A 25882-nucleotide genomic window follows, 5' to 3' on the forward strand; every position below is an offset into this window, starting at 1 on the left:
GGGCCAGGTCTTTAATGAAGTCTTTACTTATTGGGTATAGAAAACTTTTTGGGGGATGTATAGTGGGTACCCATGTTGAAGTGGTTAGAGAAGAAAAAGACGACCTACTAGTTATTCACATCTGTGCTGGTTATAGTCCTCAGACAGCAACTGCATCTGATGATTTAACTTGACCTCATAGTTGCTTATAATGCTGTACGGTTGGAGGAAGGAATGGGGATTTTTGTGTGTGAAACGACAGACATTTGTTAAAAGTGGTACTAATAGTCTCCAGATTATATTTATCATTTCACGTATCCTTCCTGACAATATATTAGTTGTAACTCAGGGGTCGGCAACCTTTCAGAATTGGTGTGCCGAGTCTTCATTTATTCACTCTAATTTAAGGTTTCGCGTGCCAGTAATACATTTTAACATTTTTAGGTCTCTTTCTATAAGTTTATAATATATAACTAAACTATTGTTGTATGTAAAGTAAATAAGGTTTTTAAAATGTTTAAGAAGCTTCATTTAAAATGCAGAGCCCTCCAGACCGGTGGCCAGGATCCGGGCAGTGTGAGTGCCGCTGAAAATCAGCTTGTGTGCCACTTTTGGCACACATGCCATCGGTTGCCTTACCCCTGTGTAACTGAAGCTCTTATTTCTCTCCCAGTGCACAGCTATTCCCTGCAGAGCTCCTCCAGGATGGTAGAGGTTGCAGTCCTGTCCCCATGCTGCATGGAGGAGCTCTCCATGGCTTCTACTGCAGCCTTTGGGCACTGATTGTGCCTGTCCCATCATTTAGTGTTGAGGTATAGACAATACACAGGGACAGAGAGCCACTTGCCTTTCCCTGGCTTTGCCTCCAAGACCCCACCGTACAGTAGCATATAAGGAATCTCTGGGAAGCTGGGTTTCGTGAGTGTGTGGAAGACACCTTGTCCCCCTCTCCCAATCCTGCCCTTACTTGTGCAACAGAACCGTACATCATGATGTTGTTATCATCTTGTCCCCTGATACTCGTGCCAGGCCATGAAGTTCAAGAATGAATTCAGTCCTTTGTGAGGGCTTGAGCCAAGGTGTCAGATCTGAAGAGTGTCACTTTCCTTACAATATTACATTCAAAAGCATGGGCTATATCTCTGTTGTTTTGCATTCCTGTGGAGTGCCCTGTCTGCAATCTCACAATAGTAGGTGTTTTTTCTGAGATGCTTGGATATTAATCACAGAATTTTTTTTATCTTTTGACCATTTATGTCAGCTAATATTTTCCATGATAGGGCATCAATATCCTCAGCTATTGTCATTCTTACCTGAATTTCCGGTCTTCCAACTTTGGCCAAATCATCAGCTACCTCACTCCTATATATACACCGAGTGATGAAATCCATTGAAAACTCCATCTATTGCCTTGCATTCTGATCCTCTTAGCCTCCTTATGAATTGTATCGTTGGTAGTGTTCTGGTTTCTCTTGCAAAAGGACACAGAGGAGGGGGGAGGATTGCAGAAGAGGGGGGAGGATGTCTGAGGAAGAGCAAGTACCCTCCTCGAAAGCTGCATAATTCAGCTCATTAGAAAGATGTTGGGGGTGATTTATCTGCCAAATGTTTGCCTAATGTTTAAGTAATTATTTTGGGTGCTCACTAAGGTTGAAATCCAGGCCTTGTTTAAGTCAATGGCAGAATTCCCATTGACTTCAGTGGGACCAGGATTTCACCCTAATTTAATAGCCTCTGACAACTACTAATGTGGAGCTGGCATACTATGTAGGCACAATAGCTTCTCTGTAACATCATCAATTAGCATCTTATTAAATATTTAGAAACCTCCTAATACTAAACAAGTAGATCATATTATACCCTCATTTTTTATTTTTTTACAGCTCCCTTTGAAGTGAAATGAAGGTTCTGTGGAATGTGGGGAGACTAGAGCCCTGAAAGACTTGTAGTGCATTTTTTACATACAGGGCTAATGGTTAGTGGACAAAGAATTTTTGACCCATCTGCACATGTAATGGATGCAAATCTGGGAGCATGAGAAAAAAATGGTCTTATATATTTATATATGACTAACAGCTGTGAAATGAGTTTTGCAAAACTGGATCTATGAATATGTATATTTGTGCATACTTTATGCAGCATTCATGCATATATTGTGCATACAATTTTTTGTACTGATTTTCAACGTTTATTAGTGTGTCATTTTAGTAGTGAATTCTCATGCCATTAATTATGCTCTCCCTAAATGAAAGACGTTAGTCTATGCAAATACTTTCTTTTACTGTTTACTCATTGTAATGGGTTTCTTTTTAAGATAAATAATAAAACCTAAATAAGAAACAACAAATACGTACACATAAAGAAGTAATTCAGATGGTCTGAAATATTGTGTTAATTGGGGAAAAAGCGTCTTTTCAGCTTGTCTTCTTTCAAATAGCTCATAGATAGTAGAGTTTATTTGGGATGAGTGAGTATAAGAGTCTTGTTGTGCATTCAAACCCAGGACATCTTAAAGTGCTTCTCTTCATTCTTAAGGAATTAAATGTTTTTCATATCTTGACATGATGTATCATTTTGAGGCTGAGACAGTAATCTATCTAGATTCAATCGATAGCTCCTAGAACTGATAGCATATCATACATCTCATCTGAAAATCATGTGGCCTTGCTGATGCAGCTTTCTCTCAAAGAAACACAAATACAGCACCTCGTCCTCCTTAGAATAGTATCCCTCAGTTAATATGTTCGGTAGGCGTGTTGCTAAAAAGGTTCCAGTGATATTTATACCATTGCAGCTAAGGCTAGGCTGTTGCGTGCAAGAAATCCTGATCTTGCAGAGATCTAAACCGATTGTTTTAGACATATGTTCATCTAGTGTTCAGTCCTTGTTAGGTCCGCATAGACTTAGATCCTATTGTACTTTGTCCCAAGGTGATATTTCCTTCACAGTACTCTCTTTGTAGTCCAAATCCATCAAGGCATTTTAGCAGTGCAAATGAATGATTAGAGATACTTCTGCTGGAATAGATTTCAGAGCAGTAGCCGTGTTAGTCTGTATCAGCAGAAACAACAAGGAATCCTTGTGGCACCTTAGACTAACCAATTCATTTGGGCATAAGCTTTCGTGGGCCAAAACCCACTTCATCAGATGCATGGAGTGGAAAATATAGTAAGCAGAATATATAGTATAGCACATGAAAAGATGGGAGTTGTCTTACTAAGTGTGTGGGGGGGCGGTCAGTGCTAACGAGCCAATTCAATTAAGGTGGAAGTGGCCTGTTCTCAACAGTTGACAAGAAGGGGTGAATACCAAGGGAGGGAAAATTACTTTTGTAGTGACCCATCCACATACACGGCAGAGGAGTATTGCTGGCATGTACATTGGCTAAACCAGACAGTCTCTACACAAAAGAATAAATGGATACAAATCAGACATCAAGAATTGTAACATTCAAAAACCAGTAGGAGAACACTTCAACCTCCGTGGACACTCAATAACAGACTTAATAGTGGCAATTCTTCAACAAAAAAACCCTTTAAAAACAGACTCCAACGAGAAACTGCAGAACTAGAATTAATTTGCAAACTGGACATCATCAAATTAAGCCTGAATTGAGGCCTTGGCTACACTCGCGGATTCACAGCGCTGTGAAGCACGAGTGTAGTCGCGCCGCCAGCGCTGCGAGGGCTCTCACAGCGCTGCAAGTACTCCACCTCGCCAAGGGGAATAGCTTGCAGCGCTGTGAGCGAGCGTGCAGTGCTGCAGGCCCTGATTACACTGGCACTTTACAGCGCTGCACTCGCTGCGCTCGGGGGGTGTGTGTTTTTTCACACCCTTGAGCGCAGCAAGTGCAGCGCTGTGAATTGCCAGTGTAGCCAAGGCCAAAGACTGGGAGTGGATGTGTCATGTGGGAGTGGCCTCGTTAGCACTACAAAAGTAATTTTCCCTCCCTTGGTATTCACCCCTTCTTGTCAACTGTTGAGAATAGGCCACTTCCACCTTAATTGAATTGGCTCGTTAGCACTGACCCTCCAGTTGGTAAGGCAACTCCCATCTTTTCATGTGCTATACTATACATTCTGCCTACTGTATTTTTCACTCCATGCATCTGATGAGGTGGGTTTTAGCCCATGAAAGCTTATGCCCAAATAAATTTGTTAGTCTCTAAAGTGTCACAAGGACTCCTCATTGGTTTTTTTTTTTTTCCCTGCTGGAATGTATACAGTAGTGATTAATTAAATTAATTTGGCACTTGGAGTCGGCACTGGATTTTAATCCACTTGCTGACACTGATTTACTGTGTGACTTTGGGCAAATTGCTCAGGGCCTGGTATTTTGAGGAGCTGAACACCTACAACTCCAGCTGAAGTTAGCTCAGCACCTCTGAAAATCACACCCTCAAAGTGCAGCTACGGTCAGAAAAAACTTCTTTCTGTTACTCAAAGGACCCAATCACTGTGTATATTAAGAGTCAAAACTGCTTATTTTTAGCAGGAAAATTAAGTGGGGACCGAGTTTGAGCCTCTTTCCCCTCCACTCCCAGGCATTTGGCAGCTAGCCTAAAATAGTTTTGCGAGGGACCTGACCTGTGCCTGTGAGATCAGAGAAATGTAAATGTGGCATAGAGCCACCTTTGCTCCAATCCCCTCCAGACTTTTACTGAGCAGAGCACAGCCACTTTGGTGACTTTGGCACAATTATTTTGTGATTTGGGTCAATAATTATTTAGAGAAATTTTTCAAGCCATGCCCCTAAAACATACAGTGGAATGCTGTTCATGCAGTGACAGATTGTATAGCAGTGATATGAGCAGTGTATGAACTATATTTACTTTTGAGGAACATCCACTTGTTCCTAAATTGAACAAAGGTTCTTAAATTTCTGAGAAACAGGATTTTCAGTTTAGACTGATCTGCACTCCGCCTACAACCTTTGACACAAAGGGACAATGTCAACAGGCTATGGCCAAATCTCAGTCTTCAGAAAAGTGTTCTTATAAAAGTTAATATGAAGAGAAATGTTTTCATGAGTTATTTTTAAATGTCAATAAAAAAGCGTATCTTGTTAGGATGTAAACATCCCTCTACAGGGTTTACAACGCCAACATTGCAGCCTTGTGCTAATATACTGCATGAGAATCAGAAAACGAAACTAATTAGACATTGACTGAAAAGAAACGTGAAACTGGCTACATTATTTTCATAGTCCTATTGACTGACATGCAGAAAATAATCAACATAAATAGTGAAAAGTAAGCTATATTTTATAAATTTTCTCATGGCAATGCTTAAGGGCCAAGCAAGAATGGAGTCCCATTGTGCTAGGCACTGTACAAACACAGAATAGTAAACAATCCCTGCCCTGAAGAGCTTACAGTTTAAATAGACAAGATGGGCACAGGGTGAGGGAAGGGATATAACACACAAGAAGAGTGAACAATATGATGGCAGCCAACATCATGTTAGCATTCTTGGGGGGAGGATGGGTTTTCTTAGAGGGGATCAACTAAATAGAAAGAAACCGGAGGGGAAAGGGACAAGAAGGTAGGAAGCACAGGTGTGGTGTGAATCTGAGGTGAAGAGACTGTGAAGGAAGGGGTAGGGGAGGTTGGAGCAAACAGCCAATCAGCTCAGGGAGGAGAAAATCCAGTCAAAAAATTGGGTGTAATAATCTGTTACTAGAGACCCAGGTAAAGCCATAAAAACCACTCTCTTCATATATTAATCTAGTGGTGCAAGTCTACCCCCCTTGAACTTGGTGACAGAAACACCTGCTAAGGGCATGTCTACACTGACAGAGTTACAGCGCTGGGAGTTACAGCGCTGCTCAGAGAGCGCTGAAGGGAAACAGCTGTTGTGTGTTCACACTGTTAGCTGCCTGCGCAATAGCGTGTTCACACTTGCAGCAGTATTCGGAGCAATGCACTCTGGGCAGCTATCCCACAGAGCATCTCTTCATCTTCTGCTGCTAAGAGTTGTGGGAAGACAGAGGGGGTCGCGGGGCATCCTGGGTCCTGTCCAAGTGCCCCGTGATGCATTGCTTCTCATCCCAGCAATCCCTGTGCTTCCATCCGCATTTGGAACCATCTTTCAACAGTTTGTGTATTGGGTGCCCTGCCTCTTCAGGCTGCAGGAATGGATCCCGAACTGCTGACCAATATGCTGCTCGCTCTGACCAACACGTCCCGAGTGGCAGTGGAGTTATTCCTTAAACTACAAAGGCAAGAGGAGTGTGACATTGATCTCGCCACGGAAAGCAGCTACGACATGAGATTGCTTATGGCATTCATGGAGGTGCTGACCACAGTGGAACACTGCTTTTGGGCTCAGGAAACAAGCACTGAGTGGTGGGATCACATCGTGATGCGCATCTGGGATGATGAGCAGTGGCTGCAGAACTTTCGGATGAGGAAAGCCACATTCATTGGACTGTTAGATGAGCTCGCCCTAGCCCTGCAGCGCAAGGACACAAGAATGAGAGCTGCCCTGCCATTGGAGAAGCGTGTGGCGATTACAGTATGGAAGCTGGCTACTCCAGACTGCTACCAATCGGTCGCTAACCAGTTTGGAGTGGGAAAGTTGACGGTTTGACTTGTGTTGACGGAAGTCTGCAGGGCCATTAATCATATTCTGCTCCAAAAGACCATGACTCTGGGCAGCGTGCGTGACATTGTGGATGGCTTTGCACAAATGGGCTTCCCTAACTGCAGAGGGGCAATAGATGGCAAGCATATTCCAATTCTGGCACTAGACCACCTAGCCCCTGAGTACGTTAATTGGTTCTCTAGGTGCTTGTGAATCACGATGGGCGTTTCACAGACATTAACGCAGGCTGATCCAGAAAGGTGCCTGATGCACGCATCTCTCAGAACACTGGCCTGTTCAGGAAGCTGCAAGCAGAGACTTTCTTCTTGGACCAGAAGATCACCATAGGGGAAGTTGAAATACCCATTGTGATCCTGGGAGACCCCGCCCACCCCTTAATGCTGCGGCTTATGAAGCCGTACATGGAGCAACCTGACAGCAGCAAGGAGCGGTTCAATGACAGGCTGAGCATGTGCAGAATGACTGTTGCATTTGCTTTTGGCCGTTTAGAAGCCCGCTGGTGCTGCCTCTATAGGAAACTGGACCTGGCCAATGACAACATTCCTATGCTTATAGCCGTGTGCTGTACTCTCCACAATATTTGTGAAGGGAAGGGTGAAAGCTTCACTCAGGGCTGGACTGCAGAGGCTCAGCACCTGGAGGCTGAGTTTGAACAGCCAGAGACCAGGGCTATTAGAGGGGTGCAGCGCGGGGCCATAAGGATCAGGGATCCATTGAGGCAGCAATTTGAAGCTGAAAGCCACTAATATTTGTTGCTATTCTCGGGAGTGTAGTGCTTGTAATGGTAGGAGATGATTGGTGCCGATGATACAATATGTGGGCTTAACATATTGGATGTTGCTTTGCTGGGCTCTTAAGATATCTCGCTGCTGAGGGTCAGCAGGGAATCAAGGGAGGGTCTTCTCCAAGACTGCGGTTTCCACCCTGGCCCCTATGCCACTTGCCTGTGTGCAGCAATGGTCACCCCGCCCCCGTGACATCATAGTGACATGGGAAAGTTACCATTAATTGGGCAAGAAACAAAGCAGCTCTGCCAAAGAACCTGCGGCAGCAGATTGCCCAGTATCTCCAGGAGTTTCCCGGAGATCTGAGGGAGATTCCTGTGAAATGAGGGAGTCAATCAACAGCCTGTTCCGCCGCTCAAACTAGGCATGCGGTGGGAGACAAGCCTACTTTCTGCAACCCTCCTGCCCCCAACAACTTGCTTTAGCGATTCCCAAAATCAAATCCACTTACCAGGGGTCTCCTCTCCTGTTTGCGCTTCGCCAAAATCCAACAGCTGTGACTGGCTAGCGTCCTCTGGGGTAGAAAAGAGCTCCTGGCTGCATGCCTCTCTGGCCTCCGAGTCATCCTCTGCATCTGGGTCCCCCTTCCACTCCACATCTTCATCCAAGATTTCCTCCTTCTGGTTCAGTCCACTTTCAACTGGCATGTGACCAACCGAAGTATCTCTTTGCAGTGGAGGTGGGGTCGCTGCCAAGTATCATGTCCAGCTCTTTGTAGAACCGGCAGCTTGTGGGCACAGCACCAGAGCAGCAGTTTGCCTCCCGCACCTTGTGGTAGGTGTTCCGCAGCTCCTTCACTTTGACCCTGCACTGCAGTGTGTCCCAGTCATGGCCCCTTTTTGGCAACATCTGTCTGTAGGTATCATAATTCCTACGGCTGGAGCGCAGCTGGGATTGGACAGCCTCCTCTCCCCAAATGCTGATGAGGTCCAGCAGCTCGGCATTGCTCCAAGCGGGGGATCGCCTGGTGCGTGGAGCAGGCATGGCCACCTGGAAAGATGCGCTGAGACTACTGCATGCATCACCAAGCAAACAGAAAGGGGACTTTCAAAATTCCAAAGGAATTTATGGGGTGGGGATGATGTATGGTTACCTGAGGGCAGGGCAGTAGAGTTCAAACCGATGACCAGAGAGTCGAGAACAGGCATTGTGCGACACCTCCTGGAGTCCAGTCGCAACGCTGTATTCGACCACAGTATCTACACTGCCACCGCAGTGCTGTAGCCCCAGCACAGAAAGCTCTACACCTCTTGTTGGGGCAGCTTTTTTACAGCTGTGCAGTTTCTGCGCCCTAAGGGGCTTGGTAGTGTGTACACCTCGGGATTGTAGCGCAGCTTTACTGTGCAGAAACTTTCCAGTGTAGACAGGGCCTAAGTAAATTATGTCTCTTGCTACACTGAGCATTGTTGAAATCTATCTGTCCCTGCTGTGCCAGCTATGAAATTGCTAATGTGTTTGTTTGCACACCTTAGGTGGCTGAGTAGAATGGGTTATTTCACCTTCTGATGAGCATCTCCTAAGGGGTCCTTAGGATCAGTCTCATTAGCACAGACTCCAAAGTGCTGCCTTCCCCAGTACTGTTTGTACTTGAGGTTACATACTGCGGTAGTGATAATGCCAAGCATGACTGCTGTGTTCCCAGTGAGCTTTAAAGCCCTTTGGAGCCGGGCAGTTTGTAGTAATGGTTTATAAGGTTATCTTGACACAGTGCCAGAGTTATCCAGAGGAGGGGGGAAACTGATCAGAATATGTAGGTGAGGTAAGGTTTTATTTTAAGAGGCTGTGTAGAGCAGGGGAATAATTCATTAGCAATATGACCCAGTGGGTTGTTTTGTGTCTTGCAGGAATAGCTCTGAGAATCTATCATGGAGATGGGCAAACTACAGCCCATGGGCCAGAGCCATTTTAAGCCGGCCCGCGAGCTGCACTAACAGCTCGGCCGCGCTCTGGCTGGGGCGCTGGGTTGGGGCTGGACTATGCGGCTCGGCCCCGCTCCGGCCGGGGCGCTGGGTCGGGGCCGCACCACGCGGCTCCCAGAAGCCGGCGTGGCCCTGCTTCGGCCCCTACGTGCTCCAGTGGGAGCTGCAGGGGCAGTGCCTGCGGATGGGGCAGTGTGCAGAGCCACCTGGCCGCGCCTCCACGTAGGAGCCGGAGAAGGGACGTGCCACTGCTTCCGGGAGCTGCTGGAGGTAAGCATCACTTGGAACCTGCACCCCCAAGCAACTCCCCACACCCCAATCCCCTCCCCCTGCCCTGATCCCCCTCCCGCTCTCCAAACCCCTTGATCCCAGCCCGGAGCACCCTCCTACACCCCAAACTCTTCATCCCCAGCCCCACCCTAGAGCCCGCACCCCCAGCCAGAACCTGCACCCCTTCCCGCACCCCGGCCCCAGCCCTGATCCCCCTCCCGCCCTCCCAACCCCTCGGTCCCATCCCAGAGCACCCTCCTACACCCCAAACTCCTCATCCCCGGCCCCACCCCAGAGCCCGCACCCCCTCCCGCACCCCAACCCCAATTTTGTGAGCATTCATAGCCCACCATACAATTTCTATTCCCCGATGTGGCCCTTGCCCACCCCAATCTATCACGTAGTTTGGTGAAATTTTGCTATCACCCAGTGACTGCTGAGAATCCCACGCACACATTCTGTGATGTTTTACTGCGATCACAATATGGGCGAGTTCAACTGTTGTTGGTTTTTGTTTTTGTTTTTTAAATCACTTCTGTGAAAAAAGAAAAGAGGTGACTCCCACCTTTTCCCTCTCCAAATTCTGACCTGGCTGGGGGCCTGCCTGGTCCCTAGTTTACCCACTCAGAACTGAATAAGTACTATTCAGCCTGAGTAAGGAGTGCATTGAGTATAAACTCTTTTGAACAGATAAGCTCCACCAAAAATGGTGACTTTCCTTGCCTGCACTGAGGGTTTGCACTGATATGCTAGCTCAGTGGTTCTCAAACTATTGTACTGGTGACCCCTTTCACATAGCAAGCCTCTGAGTGCGACCTTTCCTTATAAATTAAAAACACTTGTTTATATATTTAACACCATTCTAAATGCTGGAGGCAAAGCAGGGGGTTTGGGGTGGAGGCTGACAGCTTGCGACCCCCTATGTAATAACCTTGCGACCCCCTGAGGGGTCCCGCCCCCCAAGTTTGAGAACCCCTGTGCTGGTTGCTGAAATTAGAGATAGCCCTCAATATAGACAAGGTCTCTGTGTTTTGTACAGGATCAAGTACACTGACTGTGTGGCACAAATGATAGTAAATCTGTTGGATTTTTTTTTTTTGTCACTTAACCCATGACATGAAAAACTAATTAAATGCTTTTAATATCAACTTTACCAGTGGAAAAAAATGGCAGTTGATCGAATCTTAATCCATATTCTTGGTCTTGGACTATTGTTTCTTTTCATCTTTTTATACTGAACAAGTTTTCTTTCTTTCTTTTTTAAAACCTAGTGTTATTTCCTGCTCTCTTTTTTTGGTAAAACTTCCGTTTTCCTGTTTGGTTATAAGGCTTTATGCGTACACTCTCAAACTACATTACTGCTGAGTTTTTGTTCCGCTCTATAAATTGGAGAAACAGAATATCTGATTTAGCACAAATTACATGTGACAGACTGATAATACGTTGTTTCTGAATCTTCTGCTAAATCCTTTCCTCAATGGCAAGCTGGTAAGTACCTGAGGACTCTACTGTGAATATATAATGACTTTGTTGAACAAAACTCATATGGTGTAATATAAAGAATAGCGTGTCCTGTTTAAACTGTTACTTTCAGAAGGTTTGTGTTTCAGTTATGAAAAGATAATTAGATTTTTGTGGCAATAATAGATTGCTCTGATTCTGGCTTCCAATGCTGAACTTGATTCACTGGCCCAAATTCATCTCTGGTGCAAGTCAAATGATTTCAGTGGAGTTATCAGAGATTCATTTGTCCCATTGAGAACTGAACGGGAATAAGAACTCACCTGTGTGGATCCCATTGAAGGATCGAGGCCTTATATGGTTTGTTGTATTATGTACAGTTATACATGTGTCTATGTCCTGATTGATAGTGTTTGGTGTTTGTAATTTGCATATGTTTGAATTTTTGAAAATGTTGTTCTTCTCAAACACACTCCAATGGCTTGAGAGTGTTTGAAAGCGTTAGCTGGTGTCTAAAATTTGCATTTTCCGTTCACAGTATAGTTTCTGATTGTGCATGTTATTTCAGTATTTTCCAAAATTAGTTACTTCTTGTTCTTATTTCTATAAAAAGGGAAGTAGTTTAGCAATGAGCCTGATCTTGTAAGGATACTTCATTACAATTTTATATCTCAGCATACGTAATAGACTAATCAAGTCTGTGTCATTTTTTTCCCTACACTTACCATCCTGATATTTACTTCTAAGAACTTGGTATGTGTAGTGGAGGTTGTTTGCAAGATGGCTTGTGGGATGCTATAAAGTACCACGCTTTATGACAGGAAGAAACAGTGAGTTAAAGAGTTAATGGATCGGTGGAGTGCTGGAGAAGGTGGAGGTGTGTGTACGTTGCTTAAATAGCTTGAAAGTCAAGGGAAAGCTTCCTCCCTTGGAGTATGGTATGTTCCTATGTATCTGACTATTCTGACAGGAATGATGTTTTTTAATGACTAAATTGCTGAGTATGAGATGCCTTTTGTTCAGCAGCTGTTTATTTTTTTTTTTAAGATGCTGAGTTGATGTGCTCCCAAGTGGAGTTTGCCTTGAAACCTTTTTTTCCTTAAGTTAATTGTTCTATTTTGCAAGAATGTATCAGAACAGGAAACAGAGGAGTTCAAATGAATCCACCAGCTACTACCCAAAATCTTAGTTTATACTGCTAAGTGCTGGGGCCAGATTCTGCTCCCAATTTCATTGGTGTAAATACAGAGCAACTCCATCAGCCCTGATCTGATTTGCTACTGACTCGCAGCTCATACGCCATTTATATGTGGGTACCAGACGCTAACAAATCAGAATTCTCTATTCATTTGCATCAGTGGTACAGCAAGTTAGAATTGGTAGGAGATTACAATCAGACCTCTATGAATCATCTGTTACTCTGTGGTGTCTTTTCACATATGTTATACTTGCATCCCAGGTTACTTGTAACTTGCTGCCTCAAAGCACTGAGACATGACAGTGAGGTAAATAACTGTGAGCCTTATTGAGCATGTCTGTACTACATGAATTTTCACACTGAAGTGACTAAGCCCTCAAAGTCCTGGCCTACAAGGACTGGACTCTCAGAGTAAAACCTGGATTCTCTGACTTGTCTCTTTGGTTTCCAGCTCACAAGTCTGGGATGAATGTCTTCACACATTGCTCAATATAGTGTTTTAATAACCTCAGAAAGGAGAACTCGATTAAAGGGAACACCATCAGCATAAAGAGCAACTTCTAAACCTTGTTCTTTTATAACAAACACATAGTAATTGGCCTTGTGCTTGTTATTCACACAAACGCTCTCTGTAAACTACTTCTTTATCTGACAGGCATATTCTGAGGCTTAATTCATTAACAACATCAAGCCTTTTTGAGATGTATGGATGAAAGATGCTATATATGTACTCAGGGGTTCTCAAACTGGGTCTCGAGACCCCTCAGGGGTCGTGAGGTTATTACATGGGGGGGGGGGGGGTCATGAACTGTCAGCCCCTACCCCAAGCCCCACTTTGCCTCCAGCATTTATAATGGTGTTAAATATATTAAAAAGTGTTTTTAATTTATAAGGCAGGGGGGTCGCACTCAGAGGCTTGCTATGTGAAAGGGGTCACCAGTACAAAAGTTTGAGAGCCACTGAGCCAGGATTATTGTAATTTTTGTTATTGGTATCTTTGGATTTAAGATATTTTATAGTGACATGGGAGTTTTAACAAAGAAGCAATTTAAGGGCCAGGCTGTGAATGGCTATTCGCAGGTGCACAGTGTGGATGGATCTTCCCCCTCTGACAGCTCATCCAAGGGCCAGCCACAATTACAGTCCCTCAGTGCACATCAAAGGAAGTGGAAAGGAGGCTGGTGCATAGCTTCCCCCTGTGCACCAGACTTCAGAGTGCATTCGAGAAGGGAGCGTAAAAGGTGGTGTGACCTGAGCAGATCCTTCTGTGCATTGGGTGATAGCGGGGAATGAGGGACCATGTCTCTCCCTTAGTTGGGCAAGTGGCTAAATGCCCTCAACCTTCACAACAGTTTTGATCAAGGGAGTTTTCCACTTGTTCCCACTGCTGCTCTAATGCAGAAGCAGAGTCCTGCCTCGCTTGGTATCTGGTAGAGCAGGGGTGGGCAAACTTTTTGGCCCAAGAGCCACATCTGGGTGGGGAAATTGTATGCAGGGCCATGAATGTAGGGCACAGGGCTGGGGTGTTGGAGGGAGTGCAGGGTATGGGAGAGGGTGCGGTATGCAGGAAGGGGCTCAGGGCAAAGGGTTGGGGTGCAGGAGGGGAATCAGGGCAGGGGATTGGGGTGCCCTCTGCCCCCACTCCGCCAGGGGCCACAGGAACGTGATGCCGGCCGCTTCTGGGAGCAGCGCGGGCCAGGGCAGGCAGAGAGCTTGCCTTAGCCCCACTGCGCCATATCCTGCAGGCCGGATTGAAAGCCCTGATGGGCCGGATCTGGCCTACAGGCTGCTGTTTGCCCTCCCCTGTGCTGGAGGATCCTCTACAAGTGATGCTGACTTCGGACGGGAAGTAGAGTGGTAGATCCGATGGCAGGACAAAATTAGCAACCTAGTCATATCTGCAACAAATGCTAAGACATGGGAAGTATTTTGCTTGTAGTAACTTGACTGAATGCTTTTTTGCCTTGAAGTTTGTAGAGCACCGATATTTTTAAGCTCCATTTGAATAAGTTGGTTGGACAAAAACTGCAAATATTGTGCCATTCCATAAATGGCCATTTCTTTAAATAATTACATGAAATTAAAAAAACATTTTTTACCCACCCTAATCATTACTTCATTTGGTGTGATGAAAATAATTGAAATAATTCTGTTTAGCAGAATAGTCCATTAGAGTTTGCAGCTGACCCCGGCTGCTGCAGGAATGTGGTCTGTACCTTGTGTCTTGTTAACCTTTGAGGTTAATGGTCATATATCACACTAACCATACTTCTCGTTATATCCAATTTCTTATTTACATAGGTTTTTTAAAGGTAATGTTTGCTGGGTTCACATGCTGATATAATTCATCTATTACTTGCACAGCAGGCTTAACCACACAAATGTGACTTCCTGTAAAAAGTGCAGTATGGTAAAAACATATTGTAGGGTTTTTTTTGTAACTTTTCATTGTGAAGTGGATTTGTTGCAAGGTAGAACAACCAAATAACTTCTGACATCAATAATAACGATCAGGCTGGTGAGAAGAAAACTAGTACAAACCAAGTTTTGATAAACAAAATGAAAACAAAAGTTTAGGAAAATGTTCACTAACTAGCAGTTTGCAACTTCAAAGAACTTTACAAAAACACAGCAGTTAATGAAGATAACTAAGTGATTATTAGCATCCTCGTTTTAAAAAGTGAGGTATATTCTTATTTGTGAAATATCAAGTTAGTGGAGCTATGGCTGTTTACAACAGCTGAGGATCTGCTCCAGGGAAACAGAGTTTTGTGTCAGTCTGAGAGCCCGTATGGGCTTCAGTGGTACTACTCACACATGCTCTTTGCTGGATCGGGGTGAGCACGCTCAACACTCTGCAGGATGCAGCCTTTAGTTTGAAATTGGCTAGTTCCATGGTCAATGTAATCTTTTGTGGGAGTGACTTCCATGGCCCAATAAAAGGCTATGATAAGCTGTCATGGTTACAGGGTGAGCTGCATTTTAGCTCCTTTTAGTCCCTCTCAAGTGCACGCCTCCTGGGTGGAATTTCGTGGCCCCAGTGTTCTTAGACTGGATCTCTGGGCTGGAGTTCCCCTGTGGAGCAGTTAGCATGATTAACTGGCTTTGGCACCTGAGAGCCTCTGAGCAGTTGCCGATTAAAGAGACTCAAAACAGCTTCTTCAAAACAAAGGATTATTTATTAACTCAAAGGTACACTGCAAGCAGAGACAGGGGCTAAAACAACAGAAGGTCTATTCACCTGGTCTTACCTAACTGTATTCTTTGCTTGCAAGCTCCGGATGAGTTCCACACAGTCCTACTTCTGATCTTGGGGAGACAGCCAGCCCCTGCAGCATTCTCTCATTGTCTCTGAGAAAGATGCAACTCCAGCATCTGCTGCCTACTCACCTCCCTTTCTCTCTATGCTGGTGTCTTTAATGGTTTAGTGTTCCTTTGATCGTAGGTTCCAGCCTGGGAAAGGTAAACCTGCGCCTCCTAGCTGGAGCCCAGCAGATGGGCATTTCCCATTTTGTAGCTCCCTTACTGTTTCCTTAAAATACCTTCTCTCTCTCTCATTATTTCATTTCCTCTTTGTTTCCCTCTAACAGCCTCTTTTAATTCCATGCAGTCATGCAGGAAAATATCAAACCGGTAAATTGAAGTGCAACTGATATTCATAAAAAATAATACAGATATCTCCCTCGTTCTCCACATAAGCATTTTACATTCTCTTTCGTCACAGTTCTAGTATGGCTTACATGATCTTTGGTAACCTTTACAATGAAAGTCGTTCTAACTGCTGCTATAGAGGATATGGTCCATTAGATAGGGCACTGAACTGGAAGTCAAGAGACATGGGTTGTGATTGTTATTAGTCATCTTTCTTATGGTAGTCTCTAGGCGCCAACCAAGAACAGCGCTCCATTGTGCTAGACACTGTACTAACATAGAATAAGAGACAGTCTCTACACTGAAGAGCTTGCAATCAAAGGGCTTGTCTTCACTGCAGTATTAACTCAAGGTAAATTAAGTATTGCCTCTAACTTGACTCTTGGGTGACCACTCGTCCCTTATTTTAAGGGATCATCCCTTATTTCTTTGATTTGTCCCTTGGGGTGACTGTCCATCCCTTATTTTAAGATTTATTGAAATGTATTAAAACTGATAGTAAGTACCATTTTAAACATTAAATTGAAGCTTATAATAATTGCGTTGTATATCTGAGGGCAGTAGAAATATACACTTAAGAGAAAAGTACATGATGTGCTAGGGGAAATGGTGTTTGCCTAAAATGTCCCTTACAATAAAGCATTGTCTCTAATTTTTCCTGTGGTTTTCCATTATTTCCATCCAACAAAGATGCTTACCCTACCTGACTTCCTTTCACGGTTCTCTACCTCAAGTTAGGTGGTGCTTTATTACTCAAGCTAGCTGGCCTCAGAGGAGGTTGGGGTTGCAGCTACCATGCTGCTGATAGTTGAGCTAGTAATCCAGTGGAAACTTGGCTTCTTTGTGCTGTTAATTCAATCACTCTATGCAAACGTTCTCACTTAAGTGTCATTGACTGGAACGTGGGGAGTGGAGCCTAGTGATTGGATCAAGAGTCGGCAGTCAGGAATAGGAGCCCAGGGTCAGAGTTGGAGTCAGAGGTCAGATGCCAGAGCCAAGGGTCAGGGCTGAAGTCAGAAGTCAGAGACAAGGTTTAAACCCAGGTTATCTGGAGTGTGGCAAAGCAGGGGAAAGGCTGGGTCCAGGACAGGAGTGGGGCTGGAACAAGGCAGGAGCAGGGCTGGAGTGAGTCTGGGAACAAGCAGGCAAAGGAACTAGTGGAACCGCAGTGAATACTTTGAGCTGCCATTGGCCTAATACTGCTGCTGGGCTTAAGAGCATGCCTCTTGGTTCTTCCAGCCAATTGGGTGGCCTGGCCAATCAGGTGATTCTGCTGCAAGCCAACTCTTATTCAGCTCTCAGTCCTCTGTTCCTCACTAGGTAGGTGGAGCGAGTTGGCTCCAGACTCAGCTGCAAGCCCTAATTCATGACATCGAACTAGGCTAACTCAAGCTAACTGCAATAAAGACAAGGCCTAAGTAGACAAGACAGACAAGTGAACAATGCACTGGCAGCAAATATCATATTCTGCTTTTTTTTTTTTTTTGCGAGGTGGAGAGGTTGGTTTTTTTTTTTTTTTTAATTTAAATCCTTGGATGGGGTTATGTGAGGGGGGGATTCTGTCCCTGGCCTGGCACTGACCTTCACCTCCCTGTACCTCAGGTCCCCCAGTATAAATGAGGATAATTATATTAGTTTGAGATCTGTGGATGAAAAGTGCAGCTGAACTAGCTTAATTGGTGTCTGTAAGTGCTTCTGTTGAAATAATAATATTTTCATATTAAAATTAAATATTATTAAAATCAGTTCAGCATAGTACAGTAGTTGTTCAACTAACCTTATATTTGGAGATCAGTTTTTCCTTTTTACTGTTTTTTACATAGAAAAGGGTGATCTGGGCCTAAGTAATTCAGAGGTTAAATTATTTCATTTTTAAGATTGTCCCTTTAAAAAAAAAAAAAAAAAAGACAGTATTGTACAGTAATGGCCCAATACACTGCAGTACCTCTACTGTAAACTGCAGTGTTTTAGACCATTACAGTAGAATACTTCAGTACTTTTCTCAGAAGGGAGTGTTTATATTCAGCAATGGGCCTTAAGAGAAATGCATTTGATTGTCTCAGCTCAGTTCATAGTAAATTATAGGTCTGCATTTAAAAAAACCAAACACCCCTACTACAACTGTAGGGCAGAGCTACACAAAACTCAGTGGGATGACTTCTCCCTAAAGGATTGTGTACATTGCTGAAAAACTCATTTGCCTTCACAAGTTCTTCCCTGTGAATCAACAGAACATTTTATTTTTCAGCTTGCATAAAAAAGAGCAACATATTTCACATGCATTCATGCAACCATAAATGTTTTCTGAATTATTGCATTTTTTTATATTATGGAGGGTAATTCTACAATAGCCAGAATGCAAATTAACAATTAAAGCCATGACATCAATAAAATCTGTCCAGTGGGTTTCATTAATGTGACATCTCAATCAAACAATCATGCCATTTAAACAATTTTATTACTGCCCCAGCTACACGTCTTGAATGATCTAAAATTCTCTTGTTTTTTCCCATGGTACAACACTTTAAATACGTTGAAAATATAGATATGTCTGAGATACATTTTCTAAAGTAGCTTTGCAAATATATTCCATGGTTGCTTTACTTACACAAAAGTACTCAGATTTTAAATAAACTTAGGCCACACTCTGATACCCTTACTCATGTTGAATAGTGTGACCGATATGGCAATTTCCTGCAATGTCCGTGGGAGACTTTATTGAATTAACTTTTGGTGCCCTTAACTGTGAACTATAGAACCTTAGTGAACAAATAACCCAATTGTAGTAAGAAGCTGCTATATGTGAGTAAAGATATCAAAATCTAGCCCCCTAATAATAAGTAAATTAATGAGATCCATGCATGGAGGGTCTCATCCGTGTCTGCATATCCCCACTCTTGTATGGAAGGTTAGCTCCGATCCATTCCAAAGGCTTGTCTGTGGACCAGCACCTCATCAAAGGGGCTCTATATCCTTTGATATCACTGGCGGTGGAGGGCTGTTAGCACCTAACAGGATCAGGACCTTCAAGAACCGCTCCTTCTCTTCCACAGCAACCCTGGAACCATATCACATATCCTACAATAGGTAAGATGCTAACAGTGCGGGTAAATGAGCATTTATCTTGGAATGTTCCAGACTACATGTGTCAGTTTTCAGGGAAGCCAAACCATCCAGGAAGAAATTATATCTTAACTCATTGATTCATAGATTCCAAGGCCAGAAGAAACCATTGTGATCATCCAGTCTGACTTCCTGTATAACACAGGCCATAGAACTTCCCCAAAATTATTCCTAGAGCAGATCTTTTAGAAAAACATCCAAACTTGATATAAAAATTGTCAGTGATGGAGAATCCACCATGATCTTCGGTAAATTGTTCCAATGGTTAATTACCCTCACTGTCAAAAATGTACACCTTATTTCCAGTCTGAATTTCTCTAACTTCAACTTCCAACCATTGTTTCACATTATATCTTTCTCTGCTAGATTGAAGAGCCCATTACTAAATATTTGTTCCCCATGTAGATACTTACAAACTGTAACGAAGTCACCCCATAACCTTCTCTTTATTAAGCTAACCAGAGCAGTCAGCCCACCAGACAGGAAAGCCTGATAGCGCGTCACAAATGTGGTTCTAACATTACAACAAAAATGAAATTACTCACATGAAAAAACTTTTTTAAACAAAAAGGAGGGTGTTCTTAGTGACAAACACTATAGGACATAGCCATAAATGTAGAGCAATTGACCAATTTTTTTGTAAATAAATGTGGAATTTACTGCTGTTCATCAGATTTATCATTTCACTTGCAAATAAATAAATAAAAAGTGTTGACAAGTAGGCAGGTAAATTCCAGCAGAGGGAGAAAAGCTGCTGTGCAGTAGATCAAGAAGACTGTGAGACTCAGAGACCTCAATGGTGGACATCATTGAGGAATCTAAGTAGATAGATAAATGAATGGTCGAAAAGGGATCCTGGCCACTCCAATCAGCACCACTGACCAGGCTGTTAAAAGTCTGGTCAGCAGCACAGCGGGGCTAAGGCAGGCTCCCTGCCTGCCCCGGCTCCACATAGGTCCTGGAAGTGGCTGGCATGTCCCTGCGGCCCCTAGGCACAGGGGTGATCAGGGAAGCACCACAAGTTGCCCCAGCGCCAGCTCCACAGCTCCCATTGACCAGAAACTGTGGCTAACGGGAACTGCGGGGGCGGTGCCTGCAGGCATGGGCAGCGTGTACAGTGCAGAGCCGCCTGGCCATGCCTCTGCCTAGGGGCCAGACATGTTGGCCTCTTCCGGGAGCAGCGCAGAGCCAGGCCATGCAGGAAGCCTGTTTTAGCCCCACTGCGCCACTGACGGGGAGCTGCCTGAGGTAACTGCTGCCTGGCCGGAGCCCACACCCTAAACCCCCTCCTGCACCTCAACCCCCCATCCCACATCCAAACTCCTGGAGCCCACACCCCAAACCTCTTCCCGCACCCCAACCCCCAGCCCTGAGCCTGCTCTCCAAACCCCTTGGCCCCAGTCCAGAGCCCCCTCCTGTACCCCAAACCCCCGCACTCCCATCCAGAGAGCGAGTGAGGGAGGGGGGCTGGAGGGAGAGGGGCATGTGGCATCACAGAAGGGGCGGGGCAGAGGTGGGGCCTCAGGGCAGGGTGGGACGGTGCAAGGGTGTTTGGTTTTGTGCAATTAGTTGGCAACCCTAACTTAGGCCCATGTTTTTAGCCTCCTCATGTTCACTCAACTATAATGGAAATCCAGGCTGGCAACAGACACCTTGCATGTTAATGCAATGTAATATAATTTAAAAAATCAATATAGAAATTACCGTCATTACATTTTGAGTGTTATATGTAATGAAATAGTGTAATGGATCTGCTACAGAATATCTCTATTCTCAGTAATCTTTTTTTTTTTTTTTTAGATGCATCAGGAAATTTATGTATAAATTTCAAAGTTGTGGTTGTTAAACCATGACTAAATACAAATGCTGATATGATCCATACTGTTCTGAGAGAGAAAGAAGCTATTCACAGACATACAATATAAAATGTTACCGTATGCCTGCAATGCATTCCCCTGCCTCACAGCATTAACAATGATTTATGGCCCAGAAAAATAGCTGGGGAAACTTCCCTGGTAGCTCATATCATTATCTGGTTTAGATATAAAACAGTGTAATAACCCATTCCAATTCCCATTGAGATCAGTAGAAAGACTCCAGTGGGCATTGGATCGGACACTTTATGACGTATTTGGTGGGAAGTTACTATAGCAGCCGCAGGGGTAAAGTGAGAAAATAGAATTTTCTCACTTTATAGGCATATAGAGGTGTTCCTTAGTTCAAGGTGATAGGCTGTAGGCTAGAATCAGGTCCTCGGAGGGACTGTAGGGTTTGCAAGATAATGAAGGACTTTGCAAAGAGTGATTTTCTATTATTTCACTGGAGGCCGAGTAAGGGACCTGATCCTGTTCCTATTGAAGTTAATGGTTAAAAACTCCCATTGACTCAGGGGAAGCAGGAATTGCGCCTGATTTTGTGTTATAGGAGAGTTAATTAAAATGCCTCAGCTACTACATCTGACTTGGGGAAATGCTGCTATAATGCACCTGCTCACCTTTAAAAAGAATAGTGCAACATTTTGGGTTTTCTTTAGTCACACAATGTCAATATTAGAGCTGGGGGGGGAGCAGGAGTTCCATTTCATGAAGGATTTTGCAATTTTGAAATTTAGCTTCATTCCAAATCAGAATGAAAACCAAAAATTGATCAATTCTTTGTGAAGGAAAAATTTTTTAAAAATCATTTTTCGTCGAGCACGATGTTTTGTTTTGATTTTGACTTCTTAAAATGTTGCATTTAGTATATGATAGTATATATTATAGTACAAAATTTCAAAATGAAAACTCATTCAAAAGAAATAAATCAAAACATTTCAATCTGAAAATATCAAAACTGGACCTTTCAGTATTGTCTGAACTTTTTCCCCTGGTTTTCTTCCAAAAGGAAACTCCAGTAAAATAGACTTGATTTTTGCAAAGCATTTTAATTTGGATAAAATATGGTTTGGTCAAAATTTCTCTGATCCGCTCTCATCAATATGAATAAGGTGCAGATGTGCAGCAGACATCATGGAGGACACAGCATTTGGCTGCTGAAAGCAGATGTACTTCATTCACTCTGCAGCCTGTTCTTGATGTCCTAAACTTTCACTGACTCTAGGGATAGTCGCTTATGATCCGCAGTACTCAGCCCGGCCTTAGTTTGGCCAGTAGTTAATCAAACAGCTGGCTTTTTTTATAAGCAAACATATGCATTATAATGAGAAAGTGGGGGGGCAGGACCATGAGCTCCATTTTGTAGCATGAACTATCCTCCCCTATAAACATCAGAAGTTGAATTGGGCTTTTCAGAAAAACCTGTCAAACAACTGATGTTTTGTGATTACTCTGCCAAGAGGTTTGACCAAGTTGTTGTGCTTAAAGGCCCTAAAGGATTTCGGCCCCATTGTACTATAATGGAAAAATAATAAAAAGTCATTCTCTGTCCCATATGACAAGACAACAACAGGTGGATGGACATGGGCATATCCTTTATAAGACCTAAAGTACATACATAAAGAATACTAGCGTTAATATTTCAGACTGTACAAGCTACTTCTCCTATATGCTCCAGTAACGCAACCTACCGATTTTCATGCTCTGAAGTAATAATAGCCTATTATTCTGGATTTCTTAGCTTTAGGATAATTAATGGATTGTCTGCCAACATAGGGCGTGCTGTCTGACTGTCTCTGACTATCTATCATACTTATCAGCCGTACGTCTGAGTATCTCCCACAGGTAGAAATGACAATAATGAATCTCTCTCTTCTTACTTTGATGGCACAAGAGAGGATTGGAGTTTTTTCTGGTTATTGTTTGTTTCTTTGCTTGGTTTTTTAAAGATTAATGAGACAGCTCTTTAAGTGTTACGGCTTTTCATTGAATACTTGAAAATGCTTTACCATCCCCCCACCCTAAACTAAGAAAGAGAGCTAGGTATGAAGAGGTATGTAGGTATAAAATTATTAGGGTTGTCATGAGCTCAGGACTTATGCTAGACATAAACCATAACAATTTCATTTATACTTTTAAAAGACCATAGGCCTGATCCTGCACTGCTTACTCATGCAAGCCTACTGTTGTGTGCAGGATGAGGGCCCAGAGCGTGGGTCATAGAAATTTTGAGCATTTACCCATTTCTCGTGAGAGTAGTTCTAGTGTCTGCAACTGCTGGGTATTCAGGGTAGCAATAGTTGAAATACTGGTTGACAGTCCAAAAATGTCAGTGATGGATGTTGAGTATTATGTTCCGTGTTTGTGTGACCTCAGCTATATACCCAATGCTATCTATTTCATATGAAGGATGTATTTTTTACAGTAATCTGGAGGAGTGCACCATTTGTCTTAGCTTCTATTCCAAGAATAAATTTCAGTGGGATGGAAATAATAAATTCATGTGAAATTACAGAACAAAAATAAGCATTTACAGTAACTACCATATAATGATTATGCACTTTAACAAGATACTTTTGTTGCTTGAAACTGCAAATGCGCTAGTACTCATAGGTGCTGGAACTAGGGGTACTGCCGCACTACTTGGCTTGAAGTGGTTTCCATCATATACAGGGGTTTACAGTTTGGTTCAATGGCTCTCAGCACCCCAAAAATTGTTCCAGCACCGCTGCTAGTACTAAAAAATATTAAAAAACTTAAAATTGAGGAAAAAAGCAATCTCTGTTATATTTCTTTAGATGGGGAAATCTTCCAAACACAGTTTCCCCAGAATGCTCCAGAATTCATGTTGTCATTATCTACATTTATTTAAAATTGTTCTTCACATCTTTAGTTCAGGTTGAAAATAACTGAAATATGTGAATCCAGATATTCTGATTTTTTTTTTAATGTAATCTTGTATTTCTTAACATTTTGGGCTACTTCTGAAAGGTGATTATTTCAGTAATTAAACTGCATCTCCCCAGCCCCTTGATCTTTCCTTCTTTGCTAGTAAGCTGAAGTAAAACTTTTTTTTTTTTAAAGAGCCTGTGCATCTTCTACAGTGTATTCTGGGACTTCTAAGTGCGTCATCAAGTTCTGAGTATTACAGACATTAGCTGGATTAGTGTAATGGATTTCTTCAGTTTACCTAACAGAGCTTTGGTTTGAGGGTCCACTTGCTTTAAATTGTGTGTCTAAACTTTACTCCAATTAATTTGCCAATGAGCTACAACATATTAATAATGTCAAAGCAGATATGAAAGGCCTCACTTGTCAACAGGTGCAAATTAAATGGAGCATTAATGCTTTTGGTTCCCTTTCTTAAAGTATTCGTGAATTAAGTTTCCACTTAGGTCCTAGTATTGGTGTGCAAGATTTAAAAATAAAGAAAGAAAGAAAGAGAAAAGTAACTCGCTGAAGTGTGTGTGTGTGTGTGTGTGTGTGTGTGTGTGTGTACACATTTAACTATTAAAACATTAATTTGGCAGGCAGAATGCAAAATGCCAGCCTTCTGAGGGTTAATAGACCAGACACGCAATATATGGTTTAAATGTATTTGATAATTGTGTTTTCCTCAGAACAGTTTGCAATAAACCACACATTTACTGTATTTTATGGTTGTGTTACTTTTGTTCTCCAGCGAACAGAGTATTTGCCAAGCCCGGGCTTCAGTTATGGTCTATGATGATACCAGTAAGAAATGGGTGCCAATAAAGCCTGGACAGCAAGGATTCAGCAGAATCAACATATACCACAACACTGCCAGTAACACCTTTAGAGTAGTTGGAGTTAAACTACAAGATCAACAAGTGAGTAACTATGTCTTTTGTGTCCTGTACATTATCCTTTGATCTCTAAAGATGCAATCGGTTACATAATTAATCCTACTCCTACTAAGTGTATATACATTTATACTCTGCTCCATAAAGCCGTGTCCTGTGTGATTTCTTGATCCAAAACTGTACCTCTATTTATTATAGCTCGTTATTTGTCCTTTACGTGAGAAAGAAATCTCATTGAACATTAGGCATGGAAGATTTTGTGTGTTTTCAGCTCCATTTTATTATCCCTATTTTCTACTGACGGCTTTGCTCCTTGCTACTCCCTAACTGCTCTTTACTTCTCCATCCATGGTACAAATTTCTAGTGTTCCTGCCAAATAAGAGATCATTCACTCTCCCTGCGACTCCTGCCTTCTCATGATGAGTAACTAAGTTCTCATTTTGCATTTTAAAAACCTAAGCACATATTCTGATCTCATTTACAATGGCATAAATGGAGCTATGTGGGATTTACACCATCAAAACTGAGTTCAGACTCTGCTCCCTAGTCAATGGCTGTGTGTATGATATGGGGGCACAGTCAGCAGCAGTATCTAGTGTGTCAGGTTGAGTGTGAAAGCATTTGTTCCCAGGAGCTATAAATAGATGTCTCACTCTAAATGTAATATTCACATTCAAGTGAACAAATCACATGATTCTGTAAACTGTTAAATCAATGAATTAGTCCCGCTTTACATTTTAGAACAAGGGCCTGGGAGTCAGGAGTCCTAGCCCTGTCATTCACTCGTGTGATCTTCTAGGGCATGTCACTTAACTTCTCTGTCTCGGTTTCTGCCTTTTGTAAAATGTAATGATATTACTACTCTGCTTTGAAAAGCGATCTGTGGATGGAAAGTGCTACATGTGTTCTAATTAGTATTTAAACTTAGACAATCTGATGCACCCACTGCCTTCATGTTTTTCAAAGGGAAACCCAAATATTTTTTGGAAAATGTAGTATGTTGGTTTTCAACTTTTTACAGTGTACTTTTGAAACTGTTTAAAATAGTTGTTCATCTCTATTTGTATCCTTTTCTGGTCAGCAAAGATGTTATAAATATACATAAAACTTGAATCTTTTTCTTGTATTTTGAATAGAGCTGAAATATGTAAAGTTGTTGTGTTTAATTAGTAACAAGATCAGATATCTTTGT

At 42.9% G+C, this 25882-nt stretch overlaps 1 protein-coding gene across 35 annotated transcripts in view; it reads left to right on the forward strand.

Annotated features, from left to right (window-relative positions):
• The window catches only part of EVL (Enah/Vasp-like), a 218628-nt gene that overhangs the window by 87783 nt on the left and 104963 nt on the right, over window positions 1-25882 (forward strand). For 21 of the 35 annotated variants that reach the window (XM_065595665.1, XM_065595666.1, XM_065595667.1 and 18 more), the window contains exon 2: window positions 24548-24716. The exons of 2 other annotated variants lie outside the window; for them this stretch is intronic. In XM_065595665.1, the coding sequence (XP_065451737.1) occupies window positions 24548-24716 (169 nt within the window). Of the gene's footprint in view, window positions 1-1862; window positions 1955-10891; window positions 11047-24547; window positions 24717-25882 lie in introns of those variants that run through there. 12 more of the 35 variants (XM_065595673.1, XM_065595668.1, XM_065595689.1 and 9 more) reach the window with 4 other exon arrangements.

The sequence above is a fragment of the Chrysemys picta genome, chromosome 4, assembly GCF_011386835.1.
Source record: "Chrysemys picta bellii isolate R12L10 chromosome 4, ASM1138683v2, whole genome shotgun sequence".
Lineage (NCBI taxonomy): Eukaryota > Metazoa > Chordata > Testudines > Emydidae > Chrysemys > Chrysemys picta.